The sequence below is a fragment of the Globicephala melas genome, chromosome 1, assembly GCF_963455315.2.
Source record: "Globicephala melas chromosome 1, mGloMel1.2, whole genome shotgun sequence".
NCBI lineage: Eukaryota > Metazoa > Chordata > Mammalia > Artiodactyla > Delphinidae > Globicephala > Globicephala melas.
In genome coordinates, this window is record NC_083314.1 from 70,836,781 (window position 1) to 70,864,439 (window position 27,659).

General features: G+C 38.1%; 1 protein-coding gene across 2 annotated transcripts in view; it reads right to left on the reverse strand.

Annotated features, from left to right (window-relative positions):
• Nucleotides 1-26,681, reverse strand: part of ATF6 (activating transcription factor 6) — a 220,448-nt gene extending 193,767 nt beyond the window's left edge. The window contains exons 1-6 of one of the 2 annotated variants that reach the window (XM_060297216.1): nt 26,562-26,681; nt 15,610-15,674; nt 12,873-12,960; nt 10,812-10,918; nt 4,685-4,814; nt 3,889-4,092 (exon numbers count right to left, since the gene is read on the reverse strand). In XM_060297216.1, coding sequence (XP_060153199.1) covers nt 3,889-4,092; nt 4,685-4,814; nt 10,812-10,918; nt 12,873-12,960; nt 15,610-15,674; nt 26,562-26,613 — 646 coding nt within the window. In that variant the 5' untranslated portion in view covers nt 26,614-26,681. The remainder of the gene's footprint in view (nt 1-3,888; nt 4,093-4,684; nt 4,815-10,811; nt 10,919-12,872; nt 12,961-15,609; nt 15,675-26,561) is intronic. The other variant, XM_060297221.1, reaches the window with a different exon arrangement.
• Between the last annotated feature and the right edge of the window lie 978 nt (nt 26,682-27,659).

A 27,659-nucleotide genomic window follows, 5' to 3' on the forward strand; every position in this document is an offset into this window, starting at 1 on the left:
CCTTCTTTAATAGCAAAAATATCATGGTCACCCAAGATGATCATGACTGTCCTTTCAGTTTCTGTGGACTGAGAAAATATGTGATGAGAAAAGGCTATTAAGAATTTAGTAATGATTTTAAATGAATTTGGAGTTGAGTAATCAGAAGTATAACTTCTTTGTACATCAGTACAAAGATATGTGAAACAAATTATTTATTCAGTCTACAGAAAATATGGATTTGCAGATGCCCTGCAAAAGCCAAATGTTACTACTACTCCAACCACACGTATCTCAGGGCCCACTGTCTACAGGTTGAGAACCACTGACTTAAACCAATACTTTGAGAAGAGCATTATCAGAAGTAGTGTTCCGTATCTTGAGTTTAAAAATTATGATAAAAAGACCCTGAAAAACTAAAAAATGTTCAATGAATTGTGGGATTATTCCAAAGAACAGAGAAGGTGGTAAACATAAAGAATTAAGTCATTTCAAAGAAAGGATCCTACTTCTAGCTCCAGTTACCCATTTAAAGTATTAGCAGTTAACACATAAAGATAGCTTTGTAATATTTCTTAAAACTAATTGAGAAAAATAATCCAAGTCTGTAGTATCCAGTGTCTGGTTATCACCATCTCGTTGCTGAAAGAACTGCAACACGGAGCGAGGGAGATGGAGCAATATCAAGTCAAGGTCTGCGTACCAAATGTGGCTCCAAGTCCTACCAGGCCACTGATGCCTCCTTTTTTTTCCAAAATGCACATCAGGCCCTTTCATCCCAGAATGCCTAACTAACCTCAAATTATTGAGCACCTAAATCAAAGATCCTATAAAAATACTAGGCATGTTTGGGTTCAAGACAAAATGTGGAGAAACAACTAAATTTCCATGACAATGTGTTCAAGGTGACTTGCTAAACCTGACATGCTAGATGCCCACCAGCTCACAAAATGCAGTGCAAAGGACTGTTTCGGGTCTTAAATAGTTAGCAGCTGAACATAGTTACTACTGTTCCTAGTGTGGAAGCAGTTAAAAAGGACATACCAAAAGGCTGTTTATCCCTTTCAGCATGCTCAAAACCCTCTTTGGCATTACACACAAATCCCCCTTAATGGACCACGGCTGGTTTCAATGCTGGATACTTTTGACTATGTATGGCTCACTGATAGTGATAGTCAGTTTCTTCCTTTTCAGTTACCTTCAAAGACTTCAAACTTTATATCAAACAGTTATTGAATGCCTGCTTTGTCTAAAATAGTATGGCTGTGTGACAGTAAATTTCTCTGTGTATTAATTTTCTCATCTATAAAATGGAGATGATAATAATAGTACCTATCCTCACAGAGTTGATGTAAGGATTCAATAAGATAACGCACTTAAGCACTTAGAACAGTGTCTGGCACGTAATAAGAGCTTAAATGTTAGCTAGTATTAATTATTTTTATTATTATTAATTACTATTAACCTCCTTTTATGTATAATAATAGCTTCTATAAGGGTATTGCATGTATTATCAATTCATTAGTTCTCACAGTTACTGTTATTTAACTGTTGATATAAATTTGTTAACTCCCCAATTAGAATTCTTGAGATCAAATACCACATCTCTGCATTCTTTTAGAGGCAATATATTACAGTGATTAATTACACAGACTGAGCCAGACCACCTGGGCTCAAGTTCTGACTCTACTGCTCACTAGTAGAATGACCTAGAACAAGTTACTTTACCTCTATCCTCCATTTCAATGATTTGTTACCACTATCTACCCAAAAAGTCCAAGACAGGATACCTTCCTCTCTATCCTCCATCCCCCTTTCACATGACCTAATGACCAAGCCCTGTGATTCTACACTTTTTAACATCTCTACTGTCTATCCTGGCTCTTCATTTTCATTGATATTCCAGGCTTTCATCATCTCTCACCTGCACTACTTGTGCAAGTCTTAATGGATGTATAGGACTTAGATGTAGAAGTAGGCAGAAGCCGTTTCAGGCAGATAGAATGGCATGTCAAGAAATGAGGAAAAAAAAGAAAATTTAAGGGACAATGGCCAGATAAGTTGAACTAAAAGATTTATAGAAAGGAGAGTTATTATAAGGTAAAGTTAGAAAACTAAACTGGAGCCAAACCATGAAGGGTTTTACATTCCAAGCCAGAGAATTTGAACTTAATCCTGTAAGAATTACTTCTTTTTTAATGGCAAAATATTTACTGCTGATACTTACATTAACTGTAAAATGCCTTTCCTATATTTCTCTTCTTCCCTCCCCATTTTCAAATAAATGGAAGATATACACTTAAATCTATATGTTATTACAATATACCTCTCCAGATTGTACTATAAAAACAGACAAGTGCCCTATATTAGCATATGTTCCCCCAAAATAAAACTGTCTTCAGATAACGGGAAAGCACTGAAGTTCTGAATAATGTATGATTCAGGTTTCTAAAACTGATAAACTGCTCAGAGAAGTTTCTCTTCTTGCTATAGGTAGGAACTTCTATCATTCAAACATAGCCAATGGTCTGCTAAGAGCAAATTCTCACGAACACCCCTTGCTTTACATACTGGTCATATTAATATCAAACTTTTACTTTTTATACATGTGTTTTAACAGCTTATGGGAACTATAATGAAGTTCTTCACAAGTTTAGATTCTCAGCCTTTGGGAAAACACAGACCCTTTTGAGATCCTGATGAAAGTTTTGGAGACTATCCCTAGAAAAATCCACAAATAACATACACTAAATCTCGCATTTTATTTCAAGGGGTTTATGAACACTTAACATCCATTCACAGGCCACAAGAATACCCATTCTACAGGACTGCTATTTTTCACAGGAAAAAGGCAGTAGTTTTCACCCTGTCCTAAGAGGGCAGGTATTTCAGGTTTGTTTGGTTGGAGTTTTTTTGGTAGGGATTGGTGGATTTTCACGGATCCATCCAGTCTCTCACCTAGTTCTTTTTATCAATGTCGTATTGTCTATGACCATGGAACAGAACAAAGATAACAGAGTACCTGGAAATCAAATTTATGACGTTGCCCTCATTAAAACCATGCTCCAAAGAAATGAGCTAACAATCCATAGCTGGAAATACAGCCATAAGTGTAACACTGGGTATTTATTTACAACCCATTCCCCATTGACCCCAGTCCTACTTGGCGCCAACAAGTTAAATCCAGGGAAAGAACGCTGTGCAAGTTTCCATTTAGTCATGTGTACACATATCAGTATAAGTACAATGATGAATAATCTTCCCAAGAGATCTCTATGTGCAAATGATTCCTATATCTGAATAGTACCAAATCCTCAAACTTGAACTTTCACTATAGACCTCAGCTTCTTGCAGAATCAACTATGGGAGGCCATCTAGTGGACAAAATATAGAAACACACATTCTTAGCTACTTGACAGTTTCAGGTTTCTTCTTAATGCCCCATACAAGATCTGTTACTAAACAGCGCTGCCTCCTCAGAGATTATCTGACTCTATTGCCAAAACACACCTATTAGACCTGAAATGGACCATATTATTTTAAATACTGACTTCTCCTTTAAAACAAAAAAGTTCATGGACACAAAAATCTCAGAATAAAATGACACCGAAAAAGTTTCCCAGATTTTCTTCTTCGTTACAAGTGGTTATATAAAACCACAAGCCTTAGAGACAGGCGCTTTCATAATTAAAACTGTGAGAAAAAAGAACTATCAGATGTAAATAACCTTGATAGCTATCTCCCTTGTTACGATAGGAACCACATCTCTACAACATCCTCAGAACCAAGGACAATTCTTGACACACAGCATGTGCTCAGAAATTATACCCTGAATTAAAACAAGTCATATGACACAAGCCTCAGTGCCCTCCAATTAAACACACACAGCCTCAAATTCCATTCAGGTACCTTTAGTGGGTGCAGGATGTATACTGATAATTGGCTGCTGCTTCGCCAATGGCATAAGTGTTGGCAGTGTTTGAATAATGATGGTTTTTGCTGGAACGCTGGGGTTTGTTTGAGTCTTGGGTGCTGCTGGAAGTAATAAAGGCTTGGGCTGAATTGAAGGTTTTGAACTCATCTGAATTTTTTTCTTTGGAGTCAGTCCATTTTCTGGAGAAAAACCAAACAAACCACAAATCAGTTTAAGGGCAATTAAGCAAATCCTAGAAAGGAGATTCTATTATACACCTTTCCCTAAACATTTTCTTGACCTCTGACTACCCTTACTGAAGTTTAAGCATAGCCACTCTATATCTTAATGGACTGAAGAAAAGTCCTCAATCTGAGGTCTTCCTTTTTGACCAAGCTGCAGCTTTGCCGCAGGGACACGTGAACCAGTAAAGAAGAATAGCTAAAACCCCTGAATAAAGCATCGAGGTGAATAAGGTTAACAAATGTCACAGCCAAGTGGCCCTCACATTCAATATCTTTAACTGAAACTTTGAAATTTCTCCTGAAGATGGTGGGGCCCTAAATCTATTTAAAGTATCATTCACCTATAAAGACAAAAACAACCAAAGAAGATTATTTCTTCCCTTTCCTCTCCACATTAATCATCCACAACAAACAAAACAGGTCCACTAATTTAAAAACAGCAAGCCAGCTTAATAAACATACACTTAATCCAACATTTTCTTTTAAGAAATGGAGCCTAAGCTCAGTCTAAAATAGAGATAACAGAAGTTAGGAGATGGAGTAATACCAGTTTTGCTCTTAGGACTAATGATGGGCTTGTCTTCCTTCAGTGGCTCTGCTGAGGAGGGACTATTAAAGCTTTCACCATATAAGGAAAAGGGAGACATCTGGGAAGTAGAAGACAAATCCAACTCCTCCTGTAGCAAAATAAAACACAAACAAATTCATGCAGAAGAATACTATCCTTGAGCAGAAAATTGCTTAGAAAGAGAGGCAAGATCTATACATAAACAGAGAAACACTTCAAGACAACTTCAAGGCAAAGGTGTGATATATTAGAACTATATCTATATATAAAGTACTAAGAGATGATGGATAAATCAACATTATCCATCTACACTAAAGGAAAAATAACTAAAAATGAAGTATGTCTATTTCATCCTCTTATATGAAAGATATGAATCACTGATCTGATCTGCTTCTATATTTTCTCCCACAAACTTTATATTTTACTTGTTCCTAGTCATACAAACATTTAGTATCATTATAGAGTTACAGTTAAAATGCTAGTATCTTTCCCCCACCATCTCTTATTCTGTCTTACAGGAATCTCAAAAGCAAATAATTCTCACTATTTGTATCCTTTTCTATTTCTTAACACTGCCTTTGTCCCGAATGTTTTGAAAGAAAAACACTGAAAGGAGCAGGGCTATTTTATTTTATTTAATGGGTAAACTAATAATACAGAGGGACTTCCCTGGTGGTCCAGTGGTAAAGAATCCGCCTTACAAAGCAGGGGACATAGGTTCGATCCCTGGTTGGGAAACTAAGATCCCACACGCTGCAGGGCAACTAAGCCCATGCGCCACAACTACTGAGCTCACACGCCTCAACTAGTGAGCCTGTGTGCCGCAAACTACAGAGCCCACACGCTCTGGAACCTGGGTGCCACAACTACAGAGCCCACACACCCTGGACCCTGCACACCACAACTAGAAAGAAGCCCGCGCGCGGCAACAAAAAGTCTTCGCGCCACAATGAAAGATCCCGCATGCCTCAATGAAGACCCTGTGTGCCACAACTAAGACCCGATGCAGTATACAAAAATAATATTTTAAAAAATAATAAATAAATTTTTTAAAAAAATACAGATATATAAATATTAATATTTTCTAAAAGTCTTTTAATATTCAGTGGATCTGTCTCATTTTGTTAGAATAAAGAAGCTTAACATAGGATAAAAGTAGCATTTCAATTCCAAGAGAAAAAGATGTTATGTATAATAATGGAATGGGCACGAGTACGTAAATACATACATCATACCATCTTCAAAAGAATCTATAAGATTACTGAAAGAAGAATTAAGAGAATACTTGTTTACTCTCAGCATGATGTAGGCTCCCTTACCTCAAAAAAGCCAGAAGCCATAAAGGAAGAAGAAATAGATTTGAACAAATAATAATTAAAATATTTTATAAGAAAAAAACAGAACATAAACAAAGTTAAAAGATACATATGGGGAGAAAATATTTGCCAAAAATAGGTAAAGGAAAGAAACCACCATTTCATTGAAAAGGAAATGCAAAGAGTATCCAAAGGCAAATTTAAAAGAAAATCTTTTTTTTTTAAATCATCAGATAAGAAAAAGTTAAAATGACCTGAAAGAGCATATGGGAGAAATGGTCATTCTCAGTAATGGTGGTGAGAATGAGAATTGTTTCATTCATTCATCCTCAACACCTATTCAGCATGTAGCCATAAGCGGGGCTGTATGAACCTTACAGAGTATATTATAACAATAATATATTTGGAAAAAAACAAAGACTATGAGATAACACAGGAGGAAATGATTATCTTCATAGCCTTAGATGCTTACAAGGCATCTGATAAAATTCAGCAAAGATTCCTCATAAAAGTCCTAAAAAATAAGGACTGGAGGGACATTTTCTTAACATTAAAAAAAAAGCTATGCATAATTGTATAGCCAAAGTCATACTTAATGGTAAAATACTAAATGCTTTGCCATTAAAGTCAGGACAAGAAAGAAATAATTGCTTTTTCTGTAATTCTAGCAAACATAATTATACTAGAAAATGAAATAAAAGGAATAAATACTAAAATAGAAGAAACAGAAGTGCCTTTGTTTGCAAGGTGATATGCTGTCTACTTGGAACACATTTAAGAACCAACTAACAAAATTTTCACTATGAAAATATTGTATTAATAATCACTTAGAGGGCTTCCACGGTGGCGCAGTGGTTGAGAGTCCGCCTGCCGATGCAGGGGACACGGGTTCGTGCCCCGGTCCGGGAAGAGCCCACATGCCGCAGAGCGGCTGGGCCCGTGAGCCATGGCCACTGAGCCTGCGCGTCTGGAGCCTGTGCTCCGCAATGGGAGAGGCCACAACACTGAGAGACCCGCGTACCGCAAAAAAAAAAAAAAAAAGGGAAAAAAAAAAAGAATCCACCTGCCAATGCCGGGGACATGGGTTCAAGCCCTGACCTGGGAAGATCCCACATGCCACGGAGCAACTAAGCCCATACGCCACAGCTACTGAGCCTGCGCTCTAGAGTCCATAAGCCACAACTACTGAGCTTGCATGCCACAACTACTGAAGACCGTGCGCCTAGAGCCCATGCTCCGCAACGAGAAGCCACCACAATGAGAAGCCTGCGCACCGCAACAAAGAGTAGCCCCTGCTCGCCACAACTAGAGAAAGCCTGTGCGCAGCACCTAAGACTCAACGCAGCCAAAAATAAATAAATAAATAAAATTCTTTTTTTAAAAAACGAATTGATTTAATAAATGGTACTGGAACAATCCTTCTGATAGTCATTTGGGAAAACAAAAAACTTGGATTCGTATTTCACATCATAAACCAAGATAACTCCAAATGGACCAGAGATCTAAATATTTAAAATAAAACCTTATGAAAAATATGTATTAACAGTCACTCAGAAACTATTACTTCCTGAATAATTTGATCCTAAGGCCACTAGATGGAGCAGTGCAAGACCAGCATCCATGCAGAGAGGCAGGCTGGTGGAGTATCAGAGTCTAAGGAGAGGAGGTAGGGGCAGGCAGCCCAGCACAGGGAGTCACAGCAGATTACCCTGCTCATATTGGGTCAGCTTGACGCAGGTGTCAATGCCCAGAACACAGGAGTCAGTGTGAAGGGACCTGCACTGGCCAAATCCAGGATAACATAAGAATCAGAATAAATAATTATAGTAATGGGTTATAATCTGTTGAATAAACTAGGAAACCATGAGTCCATACTGATATAAACAAATAAATGAATAAATTTAAAGTCTGATGAGAAACAGGTTATTTTTACATAGTTTTAAAGTACCTCCTCATAAAATACTTATTTTGGGCAAAGGAAGAAAGAGCAACTTCACAGTGGAATAGCCTGGCAGACACCACCTTAATCAAATGAACAGAGTGAACCTCATCAGTAACAGGACAAATGAAAATTGTGTGCCATCACATCAAAAGTAAATGAGACAGACACAGCATCACTTCTGTGATATTCCTGCCACAAATACAAAACCTGAATCTCATCCTGAAGAAACATCAGGCAAACCCAACTGAAGGACATTCTACAAAATAATGTCTTTAATCTACAAAAGTGACAAGGTCATGAATGTCAAGGAAGAATGAACTGTTTCAACTGAAGGAGATTAAAGAGACAAGACAATCAAATGCAATGCGTGATTCTAAACTAGATCCTTCCGCTCACTAAAGGACATCTTTGGGACAACTGGTGCAATCTAAATGGGAATTGAAGATTAGATGATAGTATGGTATAAACATTTATTTCCTGATTTTAATTGTTTTATTGTGGCTAGAAGACATATCCTTGCTTGTAGGAAGTAGACACTGAAGTATTTGGGGGTGACAAGGCATCAAGTTGGCAACTTACTCTCAAATGGTTGAGGGAAAAAAAAGTTCTTTGTAATGTACTTGTAATATTTCTATAAGTTTAAGGTTTTTCAAAACAAAAAGTTAATATAAGCAAGAAAACAAGAATAAAAATATTATAACCTATGAGTGGTGAAAACCCTCCTTTGAGCAACAACAACAAAAAGCAATAGAAGATTGATAATTCAGCTATGGAGAAAATAAACACCAAAAATAAAGCTTAAGGACAAATGACAAATTGGAGAAAAACCCTTGTAACTTATTTCACAAACTAAACACTAATAATCCTAATATGTAATAAAACACTTTAAAAATTGAAGAGAAAAAGACCAATACAATCCAATAGAAAAGTGGACAAAAATTTGAACTGTTCATAAAAAGAAATGCAAATAGGCCTTAGACATATGAAATATACAAAAGGATGTTTAACCACACTTATAATAAAAGAAATAGAAAACAAAACATGCTGTGTAATGACGAAGGGAAAACTGGCCCTCTTACATACTGCTGGTCAGAATATACAACCGTACAACCTGTGGAGGGAAATCTGGCAATAAACAGTAACATTAAAAAAGTATTCACCCCGATCTCAGCTATCTCTCTTTAGGAGTATAACCGGATATCTCTGCCAAGATATCCTGGCAAAAATATGAAGTTACTTATGTACATAGTTATTTATTACAGCATTATTTGAGTCCAGAAAAGACCAAAAACACCACAAATGTTCATCAATAAGGAAATCACTGAATAAAGTATAATATAGTCACACAGTGGAACACTATGCAGCCATAAAAGGGAATGAGAAAGATTCTATATCCTGAAATTGGAGTTACCTCTAAGTTAAATAAGCAAGGTGCAGAGCAGGGTATGTAGTATGCTACCTTTTGTGTAAGAAAGGATGGAAAGGAAAGAATAGGACAGAAATCAGGCTTCTGTGGATATACCTTGTTATATATTAATACTTTTGACTTCAAAAGTAAATTAAGTTTTTAAAATTACATCATTGGAGAAACTGTGGGACCACAGAGAACTGCCAAGAGCGGCAATCAGAGAAAAGCTTCATAGAGAAAGTAATTTTTGAACTGGGACTTAAGGATGAATAGGAGTTTTCAAAGAAGAAAGAAAATGAGGCTATTTCAGGCAGAAGGAAGAGCATGTACAAAAACCTAAAATGGTAAGAGCAGAGATCTCGCTGCTCTTGTCCATGGACGGTGTTTGGCACAGTTCCTGGCACAGTTGTTGAATGACTGGAGCACACAGGAGCTCTCAGGGTTAAACCCAAGGGGAGTGTGAAGGTAGGAACAGGAAGGATAGTGAGAAACAAGACTGGAAAGGTAAACAGGAGCCAGAACATGGAGGGCCTAGTACACTGGCAATTTAAATTTTGTCCTTGTAAGAGTTGGGAAGGTTTTAAGCAAAAAACTGGCACAATCAAATTTGTGATTTTGAAAAATTTCTCTTTGAAGATTCCTCTGCTAAGAAAGGTTTGGGGAGTTAGGAGGCAGAGAGACCAGTCAAAATTCTATTGCCTTAATCCAGATGAGGTGACGATGGCCTGGTGTGTGTGGAGAAGATGAATCTTAGAGATACTAAGTGGATAGAATCATCAGGATTTAGTAACTGACTATATGGAAATTATGCCAGAATGAAGATACCTCAATTTCCAGCAGATATAATTCACTGAAACAGTAATTTGAATTTTTCTTCTTATATTTTTTCCTTTCCCCATTCCAAAAAATACCTAAGCCCTTTGGTACTTCCTTTTCCTGGCCTCAGAGCTTTTGTCTAGATGAAGAGCAGAAGCATTTTTAAGGTGCTTTTGTAAAAAACCTTATTAGTGCATTCAAAAGGTAGTACTAGGCTTTCCTGAACTAAGGAGACCATTCTAGGTTACATGGCTAAGGAGTTACAGAAACAGACCATCTTACAGTCTTCCATGTCCTCAAAGAATGTATATTCTAACGGGGAGTAAAGAGGGTAGCAGGGAGAAAAGACAATAAGTCAATAAACAAAAAAAATATTGGGTACTGGTAAGGTGCAATGAAACAATGAAATTATGAAGACAAGAACATAAGGGAAGGAGGGCAAAACCAAAGAGATTAACAGCTTTCTAGCTCCCTCAAGGCCATTCCTCAAGATTCAGCTTCCTCAGGATTAAATGAGATAATAGGACTTATATTAGCACTTAATAAATGTTAACTGCCTCCCACACATACATATTTTCCAGATTCCACTGTAACCAAAATCACTGTAAAAGACTGGTTACTTACAGGAACATGCTGAGTCGAAGAATAAGAGTCCACTGACTGAGGAGATGAGACTGAACAACTTGAGGAGGCTGGAGAAAGTGGCTGAGGTTCTGCCTTAATATCTTTAACTGAAAAACAAGGGGCAACAATTTTCCCACTGAACAATATAAACTCAGAATGAAATGAATAAGAAAGAAGGTAAAATCTGCTTTTAAAATTCAATGATATAGAAGCTAAGGTCACCAAAATATATCATCAAGTGAAAATTCAAGAGCAGAAAACAGTAAATCTAGTATGCTTCCGTTTGTGTAATAAATTATACATGTGTATACTATTGTACTACTAGCATCTGCATTAACTCTCTTGAAGGATGAACATAAGAAATTGATAACAGTGGTTGTCTCTGGGAAGCAGAACTTGGTGGCTGAGGGACAAGAGCCAAAAGAGACACTTTTCTACTCTACAGACTTTTTGTACCTTTTGAATATTATGCAATATGCAAAATTATAGCCTCCCCCCAAAATAATTTTAAAACATAAGAAACAGGAAAGAATTATTGTGGAAAGCATTTTTGACAATACAATTAAAACACAAAAATGTTCCTATCTTTTGAACTATGTATTTTTAAAAATGTGCTGAGTAACTATAGCCTAGGTGTTCCTAGGTGTCAAATTTATAACACGGTAGGAATGGGGAAGAGAAGAATCTCTGTGGCAGACTGTGTTCTCCAAAGTTAGGTGCAAAATATCTACCATATCTCATGATCTATAATGTGATTTTGCCACTTCCCCATCAAGAAGTAGCCACTATTTCCTCCTCTGTTTGAATCTAGGTGGGCTTATGACTTCTTCAATTGACAGAGTATGGAAGTAATGCTATGTGAATCCCAAGGCTGTGTTACATTAGGCAATGCAGCTTCTATTTTTTGTGTTGAAACACTCACATTTGAGCCTTTGAAGTCTGACTACTATGAGACCACCAGGCTGTGAGGAAGCCAGGCCATATAGAAAGGTGACATGTAAGCACTCAAGTTGGCAGTCCTAGTCTTCAAGTCATTCCAGACCAGGCATCAGACATGTGAGTGAAGAAAACTTAAGGTAACTCTAGCCCCCAGTGTCAAGTTACCTCAGCCTTCAAATCTTCCCAGATGAGGTCTGGACACCATGGAGCAGAGACAAGCAATTCCTGGTGCATCCTGTCCAAATGCCTAACCCACAGATTCTGGGAGCCTAATAAAATGGTTATTGTTTTAAGCCACTAAGTTTTAGAATAGTTTGTTACACAATGGTAGGAACCAGAACACTGGCCTCGTGTAGCTCTTATTCTGTGAGGGAAGACAGGAATTGAGCAAGATATACAAATACATAAAATGAAAGGGAAAAGGAAATGCAGCAGTGGGGAGGGCTGCAATTTAGATGGGGAAATGTGCTGGTTATTTACACATTGTCTCTCAGCTCTAAGTCTATCTTCTATAGTCTGTGATGCAAATTATTAATACATGTCTCAGCTGGCTTCCTTTTAGGTCCTGTCCATAGGGGATACTAGAAGGATACTAAAAGGTAGAAGGGAAGAAGGGATTTCTTCATCCTCCCATCAGCTTCATTCCAGAAGGGACAGTTTGCTCCAGGTTCCAGCTTTTTTCAGCACACCTAAAACCCATTAGGCCCCTTAAAGATACTAGCATTAGCCAGGTAGGGCCTCCTCCTCAGATGTGTATATACGGGACCCCTACACTAAGTTCCTAGGTTCTAATAATCCCAAGCTTCTTCCTTTTGATTCCCTAAATTCTGTCTAATTCTCAGATAGGTTAATCTCTTAGAGAATATTACATATAATTCAAAATCAATATTTCTGAATAATAAAATTTTTATTCATTATGTGACTAACACATAACTATGAAATTCTTTATATCTATTTTGGCAAGAAATTTACGTATGCCTTGCTACACCAAAATAGAATGTAGTCCCTGGAAATTTTTGGCCTACAAAAGTGGCCCAGTAACTCCACCTAATTTTGACTATTACCCAACTACAAAATAATATGGACCCATTTAAATTTTTTATCAATGAAATACAGCATTACCTGTACAGAATTGATTGTTGATGTCCCAAATGCCTGTCTCCCAAGGCATCAAATCAAAATCAAAATCAAGATTATCAAAATTATTTTCCTGTAGGTTTCAAATCAGCAAAAGATTACAAGATTAAAATATATACATCCAGAAATCAAACTAACAGATGCAATTTGCCATAAATAATATAATTGTGATTACCCAACTTAGTAAAAATAACTTGCTAAGTTAATCAGTTCATCTTGAAAATACATCTTGGATAGCTTAGAGATAAACCAATTTAGTTATTTTAAGCACAGTAGTAACAGCTAGGAAGGAGGTATTGAAGTCAACATCTATCTGAAAGATTCAGTTGGTCTCATTCTTTTCAGTGGAAATGGACCTTTACAACAGTCACAAAATATGTGTTTTGTCATAAAGGAGATCCAGCAAAATAAGTTTTCCCATTGCCATTAAGGAAAAGAAGTCACAGCAAATGCCTATTTACAATATCATCTCTATATACAAGGGAAAGAATACAGATGTATCCAAAAGACATGCAGGAATCATAAAGAGACTGTAACTGAAACTTCAAATATACCAAATATTAAAATGCTTATGGGAGAAGGAAGAGATCCATAGGAGGATGGGTAATTTTATATTTTTTTTTACTGTTCTGTACTTTTCAAATTTCTAAATTTTTTTTTAATCCTAGAAGATAAAACTAAGTTTCTCAAACAGGGGTCAGTAAACTTCTTAGAGAGGCTCTTAGTTTCCTTTCATTCAGATGACAATTTTTAAATTTAAATATAATCATATTCTGGGTCATCTGGATGACCATCTTATACCACATATATTAATGAAGAACTGCCACATGATTTCAGAGCCCTCATATGAGTTTAAGATTAAGACAGTACCACAACTATTTTAAATGTTTAAGGTTACAGAGATAAGAACAGAAGTAAACTTAATATATAAACAGTACAACAAAGTTAAAAAGTAGTCAATATTAACTTAATGTGACAGATAATAAAACAGCAAGAAAGCAAGCCTCAGGAAAAAAGTAAAGGTTAATCTAGTTATCAATAACAACAATTTGGTAATAATTTCTAGAATATTATCATTTCAAATGTCTATTCTGTGGTTTATTTTTATTGAGAATGTAACAGAAGGAGAGAAGGGAAACTTTTCTTATACTGCCCTAAACTGAGTAAATATTATTGCAAATTATATAAAGAGAATGTGTGAAAGTTCACATAAAAAAAAAAGAAAAAACTACTTAAATTATGAAAGAACCACCTTTTAAATCAATCTCCTTTGCTTTTTTCTCATATTGGAATCTAGCTATCAAAAAATTAAGCAGCCCCACACTTTCAGCAACGAAAAATCTTCAAACTTTCTTAATCTAAGTAAACTGAGGAAGGATATTTGCCTGAGTGCTCGCAATACTTTTTAACATGTTCAACAGTGGCATGACCTACTTCGAGGATGATTCATACTCAATCTTCAGACAAAAAAGTCAAATACATTTTACAGCATAAGAATTCTATCTGGTTGGAAATTTCACAGACCCATTTTATGTAAAGCAAAACATACTGGTACTTATATACTCTAGTTCTTCAATGACTTCTCAAGGGAAACTTGCACAGCCATGTGAAAGAAGAATGACAGTTTTAAAGCTAGAATGGGCTGTCTGAAACCATTTAATCCAATCTCTTATTTTATATCAGAAAAACTAAGGAACTGAAAGATTGAGTGACAGAATGTTAGTTATAAAATCAGGATCATATTTCCCTGAATCTTTCAAATTTACTATATTGTTTCTTGACGATGTTAGGCTCTGGAGGTTATGAAAAAATACCAGTTGCTTAAGCAACCAGCCAATATTAAAAGCCAATTTAATCAACAGACAACACTGTAAAGCATCTCACAGAGTAAATGAAACCACTAAAACCTCATGCATTGATTTTAAAAAATATCATGTGTTTCACTCCCTTCTATTGATTCATGGTAAAACAAGAATAATTTAGCAGTTGTTTTACCATGAATCAATAGAAGGGAGTGAAACACATGATATTTTTTAAACTTTTTCTTTGTCTTAAACTCATTAAGCAAGCTTTATTTTTAATAAGGGCTTAAAAAATAAGTGATAAATATTCAACCTGATTGATATGCATATAAAATCACTCTGTTCACTTGAACTACTTCCCAAGTCAAAAAGCACCTCATCCATTAAAGAATAAGACAAAGTAAGAGTTCAGGCCAAACAGCTTCACATATACTAATCCAGAAAAGAAAAAAAAATCTAAAATATTTTTGAGAACTTAAAGTGCTGTAATAATAGCTTTTACGCATACTTCTAACCACCCAAAGGCAAAAAATAAGGACATTTCTAAGTTTCAGAGCTTTCAACACTAAGTATACATAACTTTAAAAAAGGAAGTTGGTAAGTTCTCTTAACTAGATCCATGACACACATACTCCTTAACATCACACTGTTTCCCTTATGCAGCAAAATATCTGTAAAAACAAAAAAAAACCCTGGGGCCAAAGGTAGACTTAGAATACAAGTCTTCTCATACCAAGACCAATGCAATTTCTACAATCCTACACTCACTGACTACAAAATGGCTGCTAACTTTCATACTTAATCTTAAAAGTTATTTAAACTTAAATAACTAGCCTAAACGTGTTATCCTGAAATCTTCTTGCAATAATTAAAGATTAAATATCACATTATTCAGCATTTCTCCTCTAATAAATACTTACATAAGTTTCATTTGCCGCATCCAATTGCAGGTCATCATAGCCAAGTTCAGCAAAGAGGGCAGAATCTTTGGACAAAAAAAAAGAATAGATATTTACTGTTAATTCAATGTTTTGACAAAAGAATAAGTGCTGTATCCTTATGCCAGCTCTATTAGGGTTTCTCATTAGCCATTACTATTACTGATAAACTCTAGGAGTGTAAATGACAACCAATTCAAAGCTGGTTTCTAACATATGTATTGTTTTCCACATAATTTTTATCTTGTGAACTAAATCATTATACCAGGGATTAAAAAACAGGTTTTATGTCCTGTCATGTTGGACTAATTGATAGTGACTTTCTGGAACATTACTAACACAAATTCTGAGGCTTCATCTGGGTTCAGCACAAAAAAAAGTGACATGGTTGATCAGCGGTGATGACAGGAGAGGAATATGGCAACACAGGTACCAGGTATTTGGCATCCTTGCCTTAAGTTAGAGGTACAACCAATTTTCTATCCAAACAATAAGGAATTCACTCATCTAAACCATTTCATTTATTTCAACAAATCTAACTATGTTCCAATTTCCTAATAAGATTTCCTATAAACTGAGAAATATATGAACACAGGTCAAGGTGCTGATAAGGCCAAAGAAGACTGATTACTGTATAATCTGTAATGTGTCTATTTTCTTTAACATTTCAGAACTTCAAGCACTTTGAAGAGTTTCCCAATCTAAGTCTGCCTTTGTACTCCCTACTAACATACCACTGAAATTTGCTCTGGTGATGTCCCTACTTCACATATATAAGAACTACACTGCAAGTCTCTCACCGACTTGGCCAATGGTAGAAACATTTCACCAGCCTAAAACAAAATAGTACATAGCACATTTTTTGTGTGTAGTGATAATGAAAGGTTATTCATATAACTCTCAGAAAAGGACTACCTTAAACTCAGCTGCAGAGCAAAACAAAACAAAAAACCCATATAAGTAGATGACTGTGGCTATGTACCTTATACACAGGCGAAAACTTGAAAGAGTTCTTTATCTGCTGCCTCTCATTTCTCTCCTCCCTTTCCTTCTTGAACCTATTCAAATCAAGCTTCCCCCCCAACACATACACACGCATACACATCAGGTATTATGTCACCAATGATTTCTCCTCTGCTAAATTCAATGGTAAATTCATGGTCCTCATCTTACTCTCAATAGCATTTGAAACAGTTGATCTTTTCATATTAATTGAAGCATTTTCTTCACTTGGCTTCCAAATTACCATACTCACCTGGTTTTCCTCCCACCCTACTGGTTGGCCCTACCTTACCGGTTATTCTTCATCTTCTTAACATGAAATTGTCCCTGGGCTTAGTGCAAACTTTTCTATCTATTCTACTCCCTTTGTGATCTCAGCTGAGCTCATGGCTTTAAATAGCATTATACGCCAAGGATTCCTAAATATACATCTCCAGTCCATACCTCAAGACGCATGTACACAGTGAGTACTCTACCTCTCCTCTTGGATATCTAAAAGGCATCTCAATCTTAACACATCCAAAACTGAGCTTCAAATCATCCCTCACCAAACCTCCTACTGGTTCGTCCTCATCTCAGTTAATGACAATTCAATTATCCCAGGAGCTCAGGTCAAAAACCTTAGGAGTCATTGCTTACTTCCTCACTCTCTGTATTCAATCTACCAGTAAATCCTGTCAGCTCTGTCTTCAAAGTATGTATTGGTAATGTGGCGTCTTACCTTTCCTTTCCATTCTTCCTTCCCTTCCCTACTCTTCCCAACAGAGATGTCAGCAGAGCAAGGAGGGTGGTGGGGTTGTGTGTGTCATCCTCTGTGGCAATGTGCCTGGTACCCAAGGAAATAGGGTGATATAGGAGGGGAGGTGCCTTGTGGAGGTGGCAGCATGCCTCAGATGCCAAAAAAATGGAGCAGTGGGAGGAGGAACGGAGTGGCAGATGTAAGAAGCAGCGTGAGTGGTTAGGAGAGTGATAGTACCAAACAGATGTGTTAATTGATGGAGCAAATGATAAAATATATTAGAGCTAGGTTTCTCACTTTCTGAGAAAGGATTTAGAAACGTGAAAAGGGAAGAGAATAAAAGAACCCTAAGAGGTTGCACTGGAATTAGAAGTATTAATACGAACACATTTTCTTAAAATATTCATACACAGAAAGAATTATAGATGTTTGTATATGTGTGTACACATATACATACATGTATGTCCTAGTTCTGTCTGCTAACAGGTCCTAGAAACGAAGACATCCCACCAGCACTGAAAAATCGTATGTTTCCAGACCTTGGATACTGAATACCATCCTCTACTAAATGGAAGTCCACTAAAGGGCTCCTTAGAGAAAGAGCTGATTCCAGGGCTTAGGCAGAGAAAGTGCAAAATAGGCTTGGGAAAATCTTGTTGTGCCAGAAAATAAGGAAATCCTCAGAGAATGATGGAAACATGTCAAAAGAACAAAGGAGCTGATATGAATGGACTCTTACTGGTCAATTCTCAGAAAATCTGAGCATCAAAATAAAGCCAGATTACAACCCATTGAATCAAATAGGAATTAGTGAGCTCATAATGAAATAAACAAAGAAACAGAGAAAGCTTTTTCTTACAGTATGATGTCAATTAATAAATGTACACAGAATGTTAAGAGAGAATCACCATTTGGCATTAGAGTGGTACTTGATATAAGCTGGAGTTATCAATGGAGGCCAGGGCTGGTGAGTGAAGGTTTAGTAAGGAATAGGACATTGGTGGCATTCAGATTATCTCCCCCAAAATACTGGGTTAGCCAAAAAGTTTGTTCAGGTTTTTCCGTAAGATGTTACCAAAAAAACCCGAAGGAACTTTTTGGCCAGCCCAATACGAATCAAATGTAAAAGGGGAAATAGTGACTTTACAGTGGAGAAATCCAGCAGATACTAACTTGACAATCTGATCAAGGTGAACATCACCTTGGAACAGGTCAACATAGTGTGCCTCTATCATTTCTCTAGCATTCCTGTCACGGACTCATGGCTTGATTCTGGTCATGAGGAAACAGTATATAGACTTAGGTTTAGAGTCATCTTACAGAACAAAAGACCTGTACTCTTTAAGACTGTCAAGAATACAAGAAACAGGAAAAGACTAAGCAACCACCCCAGGTTGAAAAACTCTAAGGAGACATGAAAAGTAAAAGTAATGTGTGTTTGCAGGTAGGGTCCCAGACTAGAAAGGAAAAAGAGCCATTATTAAGACATATAGCAAAATATGAACGGTATCTGTGAATTGGATAGTAACGCTGTATCAATGTTCATTTCCTGACTGGAAGGAGTGTATGACAGTGATACAGGACAGTAACCTTGTTTGGGGGCGGAGGGGATACACATTGCAGTATTTAAGGGTAATGAGTTAACAACACATTTCACTCTCTTTTTCTCTCTCTAAAGAAGGAGAAATGGGGCAAATACAGTAAAATTTAACAATCAGGGAATCTGTCTGACAGGCATGCAACAGTTCTTTGCACAGTTCTTATAACTTTTCTGTAGGTTTGAAACTATTCCAAAACTTAAATTTTGAATAAAAAATATACATGGGGAGCTTCCCTGGTGGTGCAGTGGTTAAGAATCTGCCTGCCAATGCAGAGGACACGGGTTCGAGCCCTGGTCCGGGAAGATCTCACATGCCGCGAAGCAACTAAGCCCGTGCGCCACAACTACTGAGCCTGCGCTCTAGAGCCCACAAGCCACGACTACTGAGCCCATGTGCCACAACTACTGAAGCCCGTGCACCTAGAGCCTGTGCTTCGCAACAAGAGAAGCCACCGCGATAAGAAGCCCACGCTCACCACAACTAGAGAAAAGCCTGTGCGCAGAAGAGACCGAACACTGCCAAAAATAAAATTAATAAAATTAATAAATTTATGTAAAGAAATATATATATACACATGGGTATATACATATGCATATGTGTATGTGTATATATCCACAGTCAACCACTTCCATTATCTCCACTGCTCTCATCATAAATCACTTGGATTGATGCAGTAGCCTCCAAATGGTCTCTCTGCTTCTGCCCTTGACACTCTTTCAGTATATTTTCAATAGAGCAGCTAAAGTGAGCCCATAAAAACATAGGATGTTATTGGGAATCAGGATTTACACAGTAGGAAAAGAGAAATAAAAGTATATAATGCAAGAAGGTGAGAAAGAACTCTGTGGTACTGGCTTTGAACTGTGGGTATTAGCATGAATTCATGCTTTTTAAAAATACATATTTCCTTGTTCTTAGGAGATACACAGTGAAGTGTTTAGGAGTTTCATATTATTTGCAGCCTGCTTTCAGATAATGAGAGAAGAGAGAAGTGTGGGTAATACTGACAGAAAGAGTGAGTATGGCAGGATGTTAACGGTAAGTCTAGATAAGGGAAATACAGGTTATCACTGTACTGGTCTTTTTTAACTTTTCTGTGGTTTGTGAATACTTAAAAAAACTGAGAGTGGGTTGATAAATACATTTGTATACTACAGAATATCTTAGAAAGATCCATGAGAAAGTGGTGACATTGGTGGCATTGGTTACCTATGAAGTATCTCTAAAATTTACTACCTACTTCTATATCTTTTTCACCAACCCCACACTACCTACTATATAGATTTCTCCTAACAGTAGTAAACCATGGTAGCTATTAGTTTTTGTTTGCTCAGCAAGCTTTCCCACCTGACTGCTGCTTTGACCATTTACTTATTCTTTTACTTCTTGTAAGATGAGAAATGGCCACTGGAAAACAGTGGTGACCTTAGAAAGAGCAGCTTTGGTGGAGTGGTGGAGCCTGACTGCATTGTGTTCAAGAGACAGTGAGAAAAGAGAAAGTGGAGTCAGTGAACATGGACGTTTTTTAAAAAAGAATTCTGCTGTAAAATAAAAAAGAGAAATGTAGTTGAAGCTATAAGGGAAGTAACATCTAAAGAGGGTTTGGGGGTTTTTCTTTCTTTTTCACTCTAGACAGGAGAAGCAACTACATGTAGGGATGGAAATGAAGACTCAGGAAACAGAAGGAAGAAGAGCTTGAGCAATATTCTTGAATAAAGGGGTGGGGGCGGGGTGTCTAGGGACTTCCCTGGTGGTGCAGTGGTTAAGAATCCACCTGCCAATGCAGAGGACATGGGTTCGAGCCCTGACCTGGGAAGATCCCACATGCCATGGAGCAACTAAGCCCGTGTGCCACAACTACTGAGCCTGTGCTCTAGAGCCCATGAGCCACAACTACTGAAGCCCACGCACCTGGAGCCCACGCACCGCAACGAAGAGTAGCCCCCACTCACTGCAACTACAGAAAGCCCGTGAGTAGCAACGAAGACCCAACATAGCCAAAAATAAATAAATAAATTTTAAAAAAATAAAACAAAGAAGGAGGGGTCTAAAGCACATATAGAAGTGATCGGTTCTAGCATTCCCACCAACAAAGAGAAGGCAAATATACTGGTACACGCGTAGATGAGGTAGTAGGAGATTGCAGCAGTTCTCTTCTGATTCAAAGAATGCAGGAGGAGGTGCTGGAGGTTTGAGGAGAGAAGAACCTTTATAAAAACGATCATCAGAGAGAGAGGACCAAGGAAATATGATCAGCCAGGTAATACTTAATGGTCTATTTCAGGTTAGTATCATAAATTTAAAGTGAGACCAATCAGCACAGTTGAATTTTCTTTTTTAGCCACTTTCAGCTACTTGAGTGCATTCATGGAGTAGACAGAGTTGGATTTAGCCAAGGTTGCAGTTGATCAAAGAGAGAACTACAAAACAAGAGAGAGACAAGGATATTGAGGGTGTGAGGGAATGATTACAGAGATTGTCCATGGAATTTAAACTGGATAAGGGGAAAGTGATAACATAAAGGGGACGAGGGACAGTGAAAAGATGGCAGAATCTCAGCAGCGTTGAAGGTACCACTGGAATTGGAGTACTAAAGAGAGTGAGCTGGTAAGACAGAAGGTGATGGTCAGAGTGGGATGTTGGAAACTGAGATTATGTTACTAGTACTGACAAGGTTTAGGTTTATGATTGGGGAAGAAAATGCCTGAGACAGGGTGGAAGGTGGAGAGGAGACCCAGGAAATGAGAGATCAGGGTATTTGAAGGATCTTCTCTGAGAATACTGAAATCAGCCAAGAATCATGATGGAAGGAGTGTTAAAGAAAGTGACAATAAGCTAGGAACTAAATTTTTTCAAAAAGTGAGGGAGAGTGAACCAGAAATCACCAGATGACTATAAGAGGGAGAGGGAGAGGGAGAGGACAGCATGTGAGACAATGTGAAATTTAAGCCTGGATGTTTTTAGGGAGGATGAAAGGAGAATGATCTAAAAGTAGCAATGAAGAACAAGGAAGATAACTAACCCACTTTCAGAGGCCCTAATGGAGAAAAGGTTTTGAGAATGAAAAGAGCTACCATTCACTAGGACTTTAGGGAAAACCGTGTTATCAGGGGAGTCAGGTTTTGGTCAACGCAGGAGGGTACAGAGAACTTTCACAGAAGACACTGAATTTATCAAAGAAACCACAGTGGCAGATGGAAGCTTCTGATCTTGGTACATATATCTTATGTGCGGCAAAAAAAAAAAGTGGCTTTTGCAAATTGTAAGAAAAAGAAAGGGAGGGAGTGAGGGAGGTAGGAAGGAAAGAGGAAAGGAAAGATATACAAATGACAAATAAAGCATATGGGGACTTCCCTGGTGGTCCAGTGGTTAAGAATCCGCCTTCCAATGCAGGGTACATGGGTTCGATCCCTGGTCAGGGAACTAAGATCTTACATGCTGCAGGGCAACTAAACCTGTGTGCCGCAACTACTGAGCATGAGATCCACAACTAGAGAGCCCACATGCCGCAACTAGAGAGCCCACATGCTCTAGAGCCTGAGCACCACAACTAGAGAGAGAAGCCTGCACGCCACAACGAATATCCCGCATGCCGCAACTAAGACCCAACACAGCCAAAACATAAAATAAATAAATATTTTTTAAAAGACCTTTCCTTTAAAAACAAATAGATAAAGCATATGAAAAGATGCTCCACATCACATGTTATCAGGGAACTACAAACTAAAATAATGAGATACCACTACACACCTATCAGGATGGCTATAATCTGAAACACTGGCAACACCAAATGTTCGCAGGACTGGAGCAACAGGAATGTTCATTCACTGCTGGTGGGAATGCAAAATGGCACAGCTACTCTGGAAGACAGGTTGAAAGTTTCTTACAAAACTGGACATACTCTTACTGTATGATCCAGCATTCATGCTCCTTGATATTTACCCAATTTATATGAAAACTTACGTCCACATAAAAAGCTGCAATGGAGTTCCCTGGTGGTCTAGTGGTTAGGATTTGGCGCTTTCACTGCCATGGCCCGGGTTCAATCCCTGGTCGGGGAACTGAGATCCTGCAAGCCTCACAGTGCAGCCAAAAAAAAACTGCACATGAATATTTATAGCAGCTTTATATATAACTGCCAACATTTGAAAGCAACCAATTTTAATTCTCTGTGCAGTGTCCATCACTGGAGAACAGTTTGTGGCTGTCCCTTCACTGCATGTAAGCCCTTTATAAGCCGGAACCTGTCACTCTTGTCCCCCATGCCTGGCCCTCTTTCCTGGCCTCAGTCTGTCTTTAACTGGTTTTGAGACCCTAGAAGCAACCAAGGCGTTTTTCAACAGGTAAATGGATAAACAAACTGTGTGCTATGGACCAAATTGTATCCCCCCCAAAATTTATATATTGAAGCCCCCAAGATGACTGCATCCAGAGGTAGGGTGGTCTTTACGAGGTAATCAAGGTTAAATGAGGTTACAAGGGTGGGACCCTAATCTACTAGAACTGTGGCCTTATAAGACTAAGAGATAGGTCTACCTACCTACCTACCTCTCTGTCTCCCCCACCTCTTCCTCCTTCCCTCCCTCCTTCCCTTTCCACCCCTCTGCCTCATGAGGACACAGCAATAAAAAGTGGCCATCTATAAGCTAGGAAGAGAAGTCTCACCAGAACCTGACCATGCTGGCACCTGTGCTTGGACTTCCAGCCTCCAGAACTGTCAGAAAATAAATGTCTGTTCATTAAGCTTCCCAGGTATTTTGTTATGGGAGCCCAAAAGACACTGTGGTACATCCATACCATGGAATATTATTCAGTGCTGAAAAGAAATGAGCTATCAGACCATTAAAAATAGAGGGATCTTAAATGCATTTTGCTAAATGAAAGAAGCCAAATTAAAAATGCTACGTACTCTATCATTCCAACAATATGACATTTTGAAAAAGGCAAAACTAGGTGACAGTGAAAAGAACAGTGGTTGTTGGGGCTTTGGAGGAGGGAGGCAGAGACAAACAGGTGGGGCACAGCGGATTTTTTAGGGCAGTGTAACTATCCCATATGATACTGTAATGGTAGACACATGACATTATGCATTTGTCAAAACCCACAGAATGAACAAGAGTGAATCTTAATATAAACTATGGACTTTAGTTAATGCTAATGTATCAATACTGGCCCATCAATTGTAACAAATGTACTCCTGTAATGCAAGATGTTACCAATAGGGGAAACTTGGGGGCAGGGGAACTCTGTACTATCCCCTCAATTATTCTGTAAATCTAAAACTGTACTAAAAGTAAACTCTATTAAGTATTAAAAACAATTACATGAAATAGAATTTCAGCATCCATAAATAAAGTTGTTTTGGAACATAGTCATGCTCAGTTTACATTGTCCATGGCTGATTTTGTACTACAACTGGCAGAGCTGAGGAGTCAGAACAGAGACCACATGACCACAAAAGCCTAAAATATTTACTATCTAGATCTTTACAGAAAATGTTTATAGGCCCGTTCAAAATTTCATCACCCCACATAAAGGGAAAATGCACATGGGATGCACATCCCATCATAGGCTGTTCTGAGTAAGTCATTTTTAATTATACAAAGTTGTTAAGAGTCACAAGTACTAATTACATAATCTGATTTTAAAAAATTTAACTAGCTAGCTTCTAATATAGAAAAAAAAAGTCAAATAAATCAGTGAAGTACTTGAACACCCAAAATGGCAACTCCCAGAAAAAGAGTCCATATTCTACTGAGAAATGTTAGCAAACAGTAACCTTTCACTCCAGTGCCTGCAAAATCTATCCTGCTTACTGAACACTTGAGGAAGCAGAATTAAAGTGTTCCACTAAGAAAAGCTTGTTAACAGTTTGAAAAGAGAAGCTTGGAAAACCATGGGAAATGGGCATGTTCAGGGAGGGGCAGGGCAAGGTACCTGAGCTGAGTCAGTGAACCTACTACAAAGAACTGAATGCTCTGTTAAAGAACATTAAGACTAGGAGTCAACTGGTCAGATTAGTCAGGAAAATGCAGCCTGGGTATCAGAAGACATAATAATGCTATCAGGAAGTGCCTCACAGTTATAGTTTAAGAAACATCATGAAAATATAATAGTTGACTAGCTGAGAAAACAGATCATAACAACCCAGTATACTGAAGTAGATTTGTTAATAACTGGGGGGATCTTGGTAAAAATCAAATCTGTAGAAATAACTTAGGAAAGCAATATAGAATAGTGACTAAGTGCACAGGCTTTGGAGGTAGACAAACCTGGTACTGATCCTGTTTCTGACACTCACTAGCTATAAGACTCTGAGCGTTCGTTCTCTCTCAGCCTCAGCTTCCTCATCTGTAAAATAACAATACCTCACTGGACTGTTGGGAGGATTAAATAAGACAATGCATGTAAGAGCTAAGCAGGGCACCTGACACAAATAAAGTGCTTACCGGCAATTGTTCCTATTACTACGACTACACCTGGCTTGGGATGTAAGAGCTAAGCAGGGCACCTGACACAAATAAAGTGCTTAACGGCAACTGTTCCTATTACTACGACTACATTTGGCTTGGGAAAATACATTTGGAAGAGACAGTCTAACGTTTTTCCAACAACTCATAGAAAACCTATCCAAGGACTGAAATAAATCTCTAACACTATATAATTTAAGAGAAGTTCTGCCCTTGGAAAATCAAATGAGGACTTCAGTTCAACAAAGAGAATTGAGATTACACTCTTGCTACTGAGAACGATGGTCCAAGGGGGAAAAAATGAAGGTCAGTCTGGGTTTCCCCCAAATTTTAAAGCTAGTGAAGGGTGTAGGTTCACCGCAGGACACATTCAGGGACGTATACAACCCCAAATTCATACTGAAGCCCAAGAACAGTATTAGTACTATGTCTGGCAAACAAGGGAGGAATATAAGTTTCTTCTAAACACTTAGATGATAAAGCTTCTCCACTCTCATTTCCACTACATTCCATTCCACTCTTCCTGACCACAAAACCAAACAAAATATCCATAACAAGAAAATTCAGAGTTGTATTCGGAGAGCAATCAGGATTATATCCGTTTATAAGCGTTAGGTCTACGTAATCAGGGACCTGGGGTCAGGTGCTGGGGTGCTTTGCTTCTCTGCCAAGATGGGCATCAGCCTCGATCAATAGTGGAAGCTTCGAGATGAGGATTCACATTCTCTCACACAAACCAAACACGTACACGTACACTCCATGGCAAGCATCTCCCACATCCCACACTCTGAGAAAATAGCTTGCAGCCTTTTTGATGGTCACAGCCGTCCTGCCCTAAGCTTCCTAATGACGTCGTTTTCGCCCCACAAAATCATCACCTGGTACTTTCCCAGAGGAAGCGGTGAAACACGGTAGTAATTCCAATCAGGCAACATTTTACGCTCGCTGTCCCCAGGGCAGAAACCGACAGGTTCTGCTAGACTCTACTAGGACCACGGACGGAAGCAACGAGTGGCCCTCGCTCCCTCGGCAGGGTTCGTCCACACCTGTCACCACAAATGCGCAGAAGTAAGGGGGAAGAAACCTGGAGCCACCCCTGGTACAGTCTCATATCCCACTCACCCCACTCTTCATCCGGCCGGTGAGGGAGTCCCGGACTAAAAGGGGACTCCATGGTGCCGGCAACGCCAGCCGGCTCCCCCGAAACACACGTTCGCCTGCCCTGGAACTCGGCAACTAATATCTGGGACGGTGGCGGCAGATGGACAAAATACCCCGTAACGCTGACGCGACGGTGGCCGAATGAAGACAAATTACTTCTGCGCGAGTGACGTCAGAGACTAAGCTAATTTTAAGCAAATCTCTGAGTAAATATTTCCCTTTTGGAGGTTTCGGCATTTTCTGTCCCGCTGTTTTAGGGAAAAAAGAAAGAGACGTAATCACTACTTCGGTTAAATAAGATATATTGATAACATAAAAAATGGGGAAGAAAATCCTTTCTGAACATACTGGCTCGTCCCCTGAGTATCATTCTCAATACCACAGTGTAGATATATCAGAACAAAACTAGAGATTAAGAAAGTAAAGTTGGTTTAATTTTTACGAAAAACTCACTATCAATGTAAAAGTTCTCCGTATACACAAGTGTGTGGAAGGAAAACACACAACTATTTTTTCCAAATTCGTTTGAGCTGCCTCTCCACTGGCACAGTACCTGAGATAAGCAAAAATACTATGAATCGTACTTCTAGAAAGACTATGTTTATTTAAACAAATTTTAAAACGTAAATATAAAAGATAAACTCCCCCAAATCAAACTCACCTCCTTAAACATACATTTCTAAAGCATAGTACCTAGTAGTGAAAGTCCAAGCGACCCTACCCTAAGACCTACAATAAGGTAAATTCCCAGTCTTTTTATTACTAAAACTTAAGAAACGGTTTTGTTTAGAAAAATCCATCTACATCACAAACTCTAACTGAAAATTTAACTAAGTTTGACGAAGCAGTTTCAAGAATGCTACTTAATGGAATTTCTTTTTAAAGCATTTCAGCCGTTGAATATTTAAAATACTCTACCTTAAGGACACATATCCCCAATGGAGAAAAGACAGTCTCTTCAATAAGTGGTGCTGGGAAAACTGGACAGCTACATGTAAAAGAATGAAATTAGAAAACTCCCTTACACCATACACAAAAATAAACTCAAAATGGATTAAA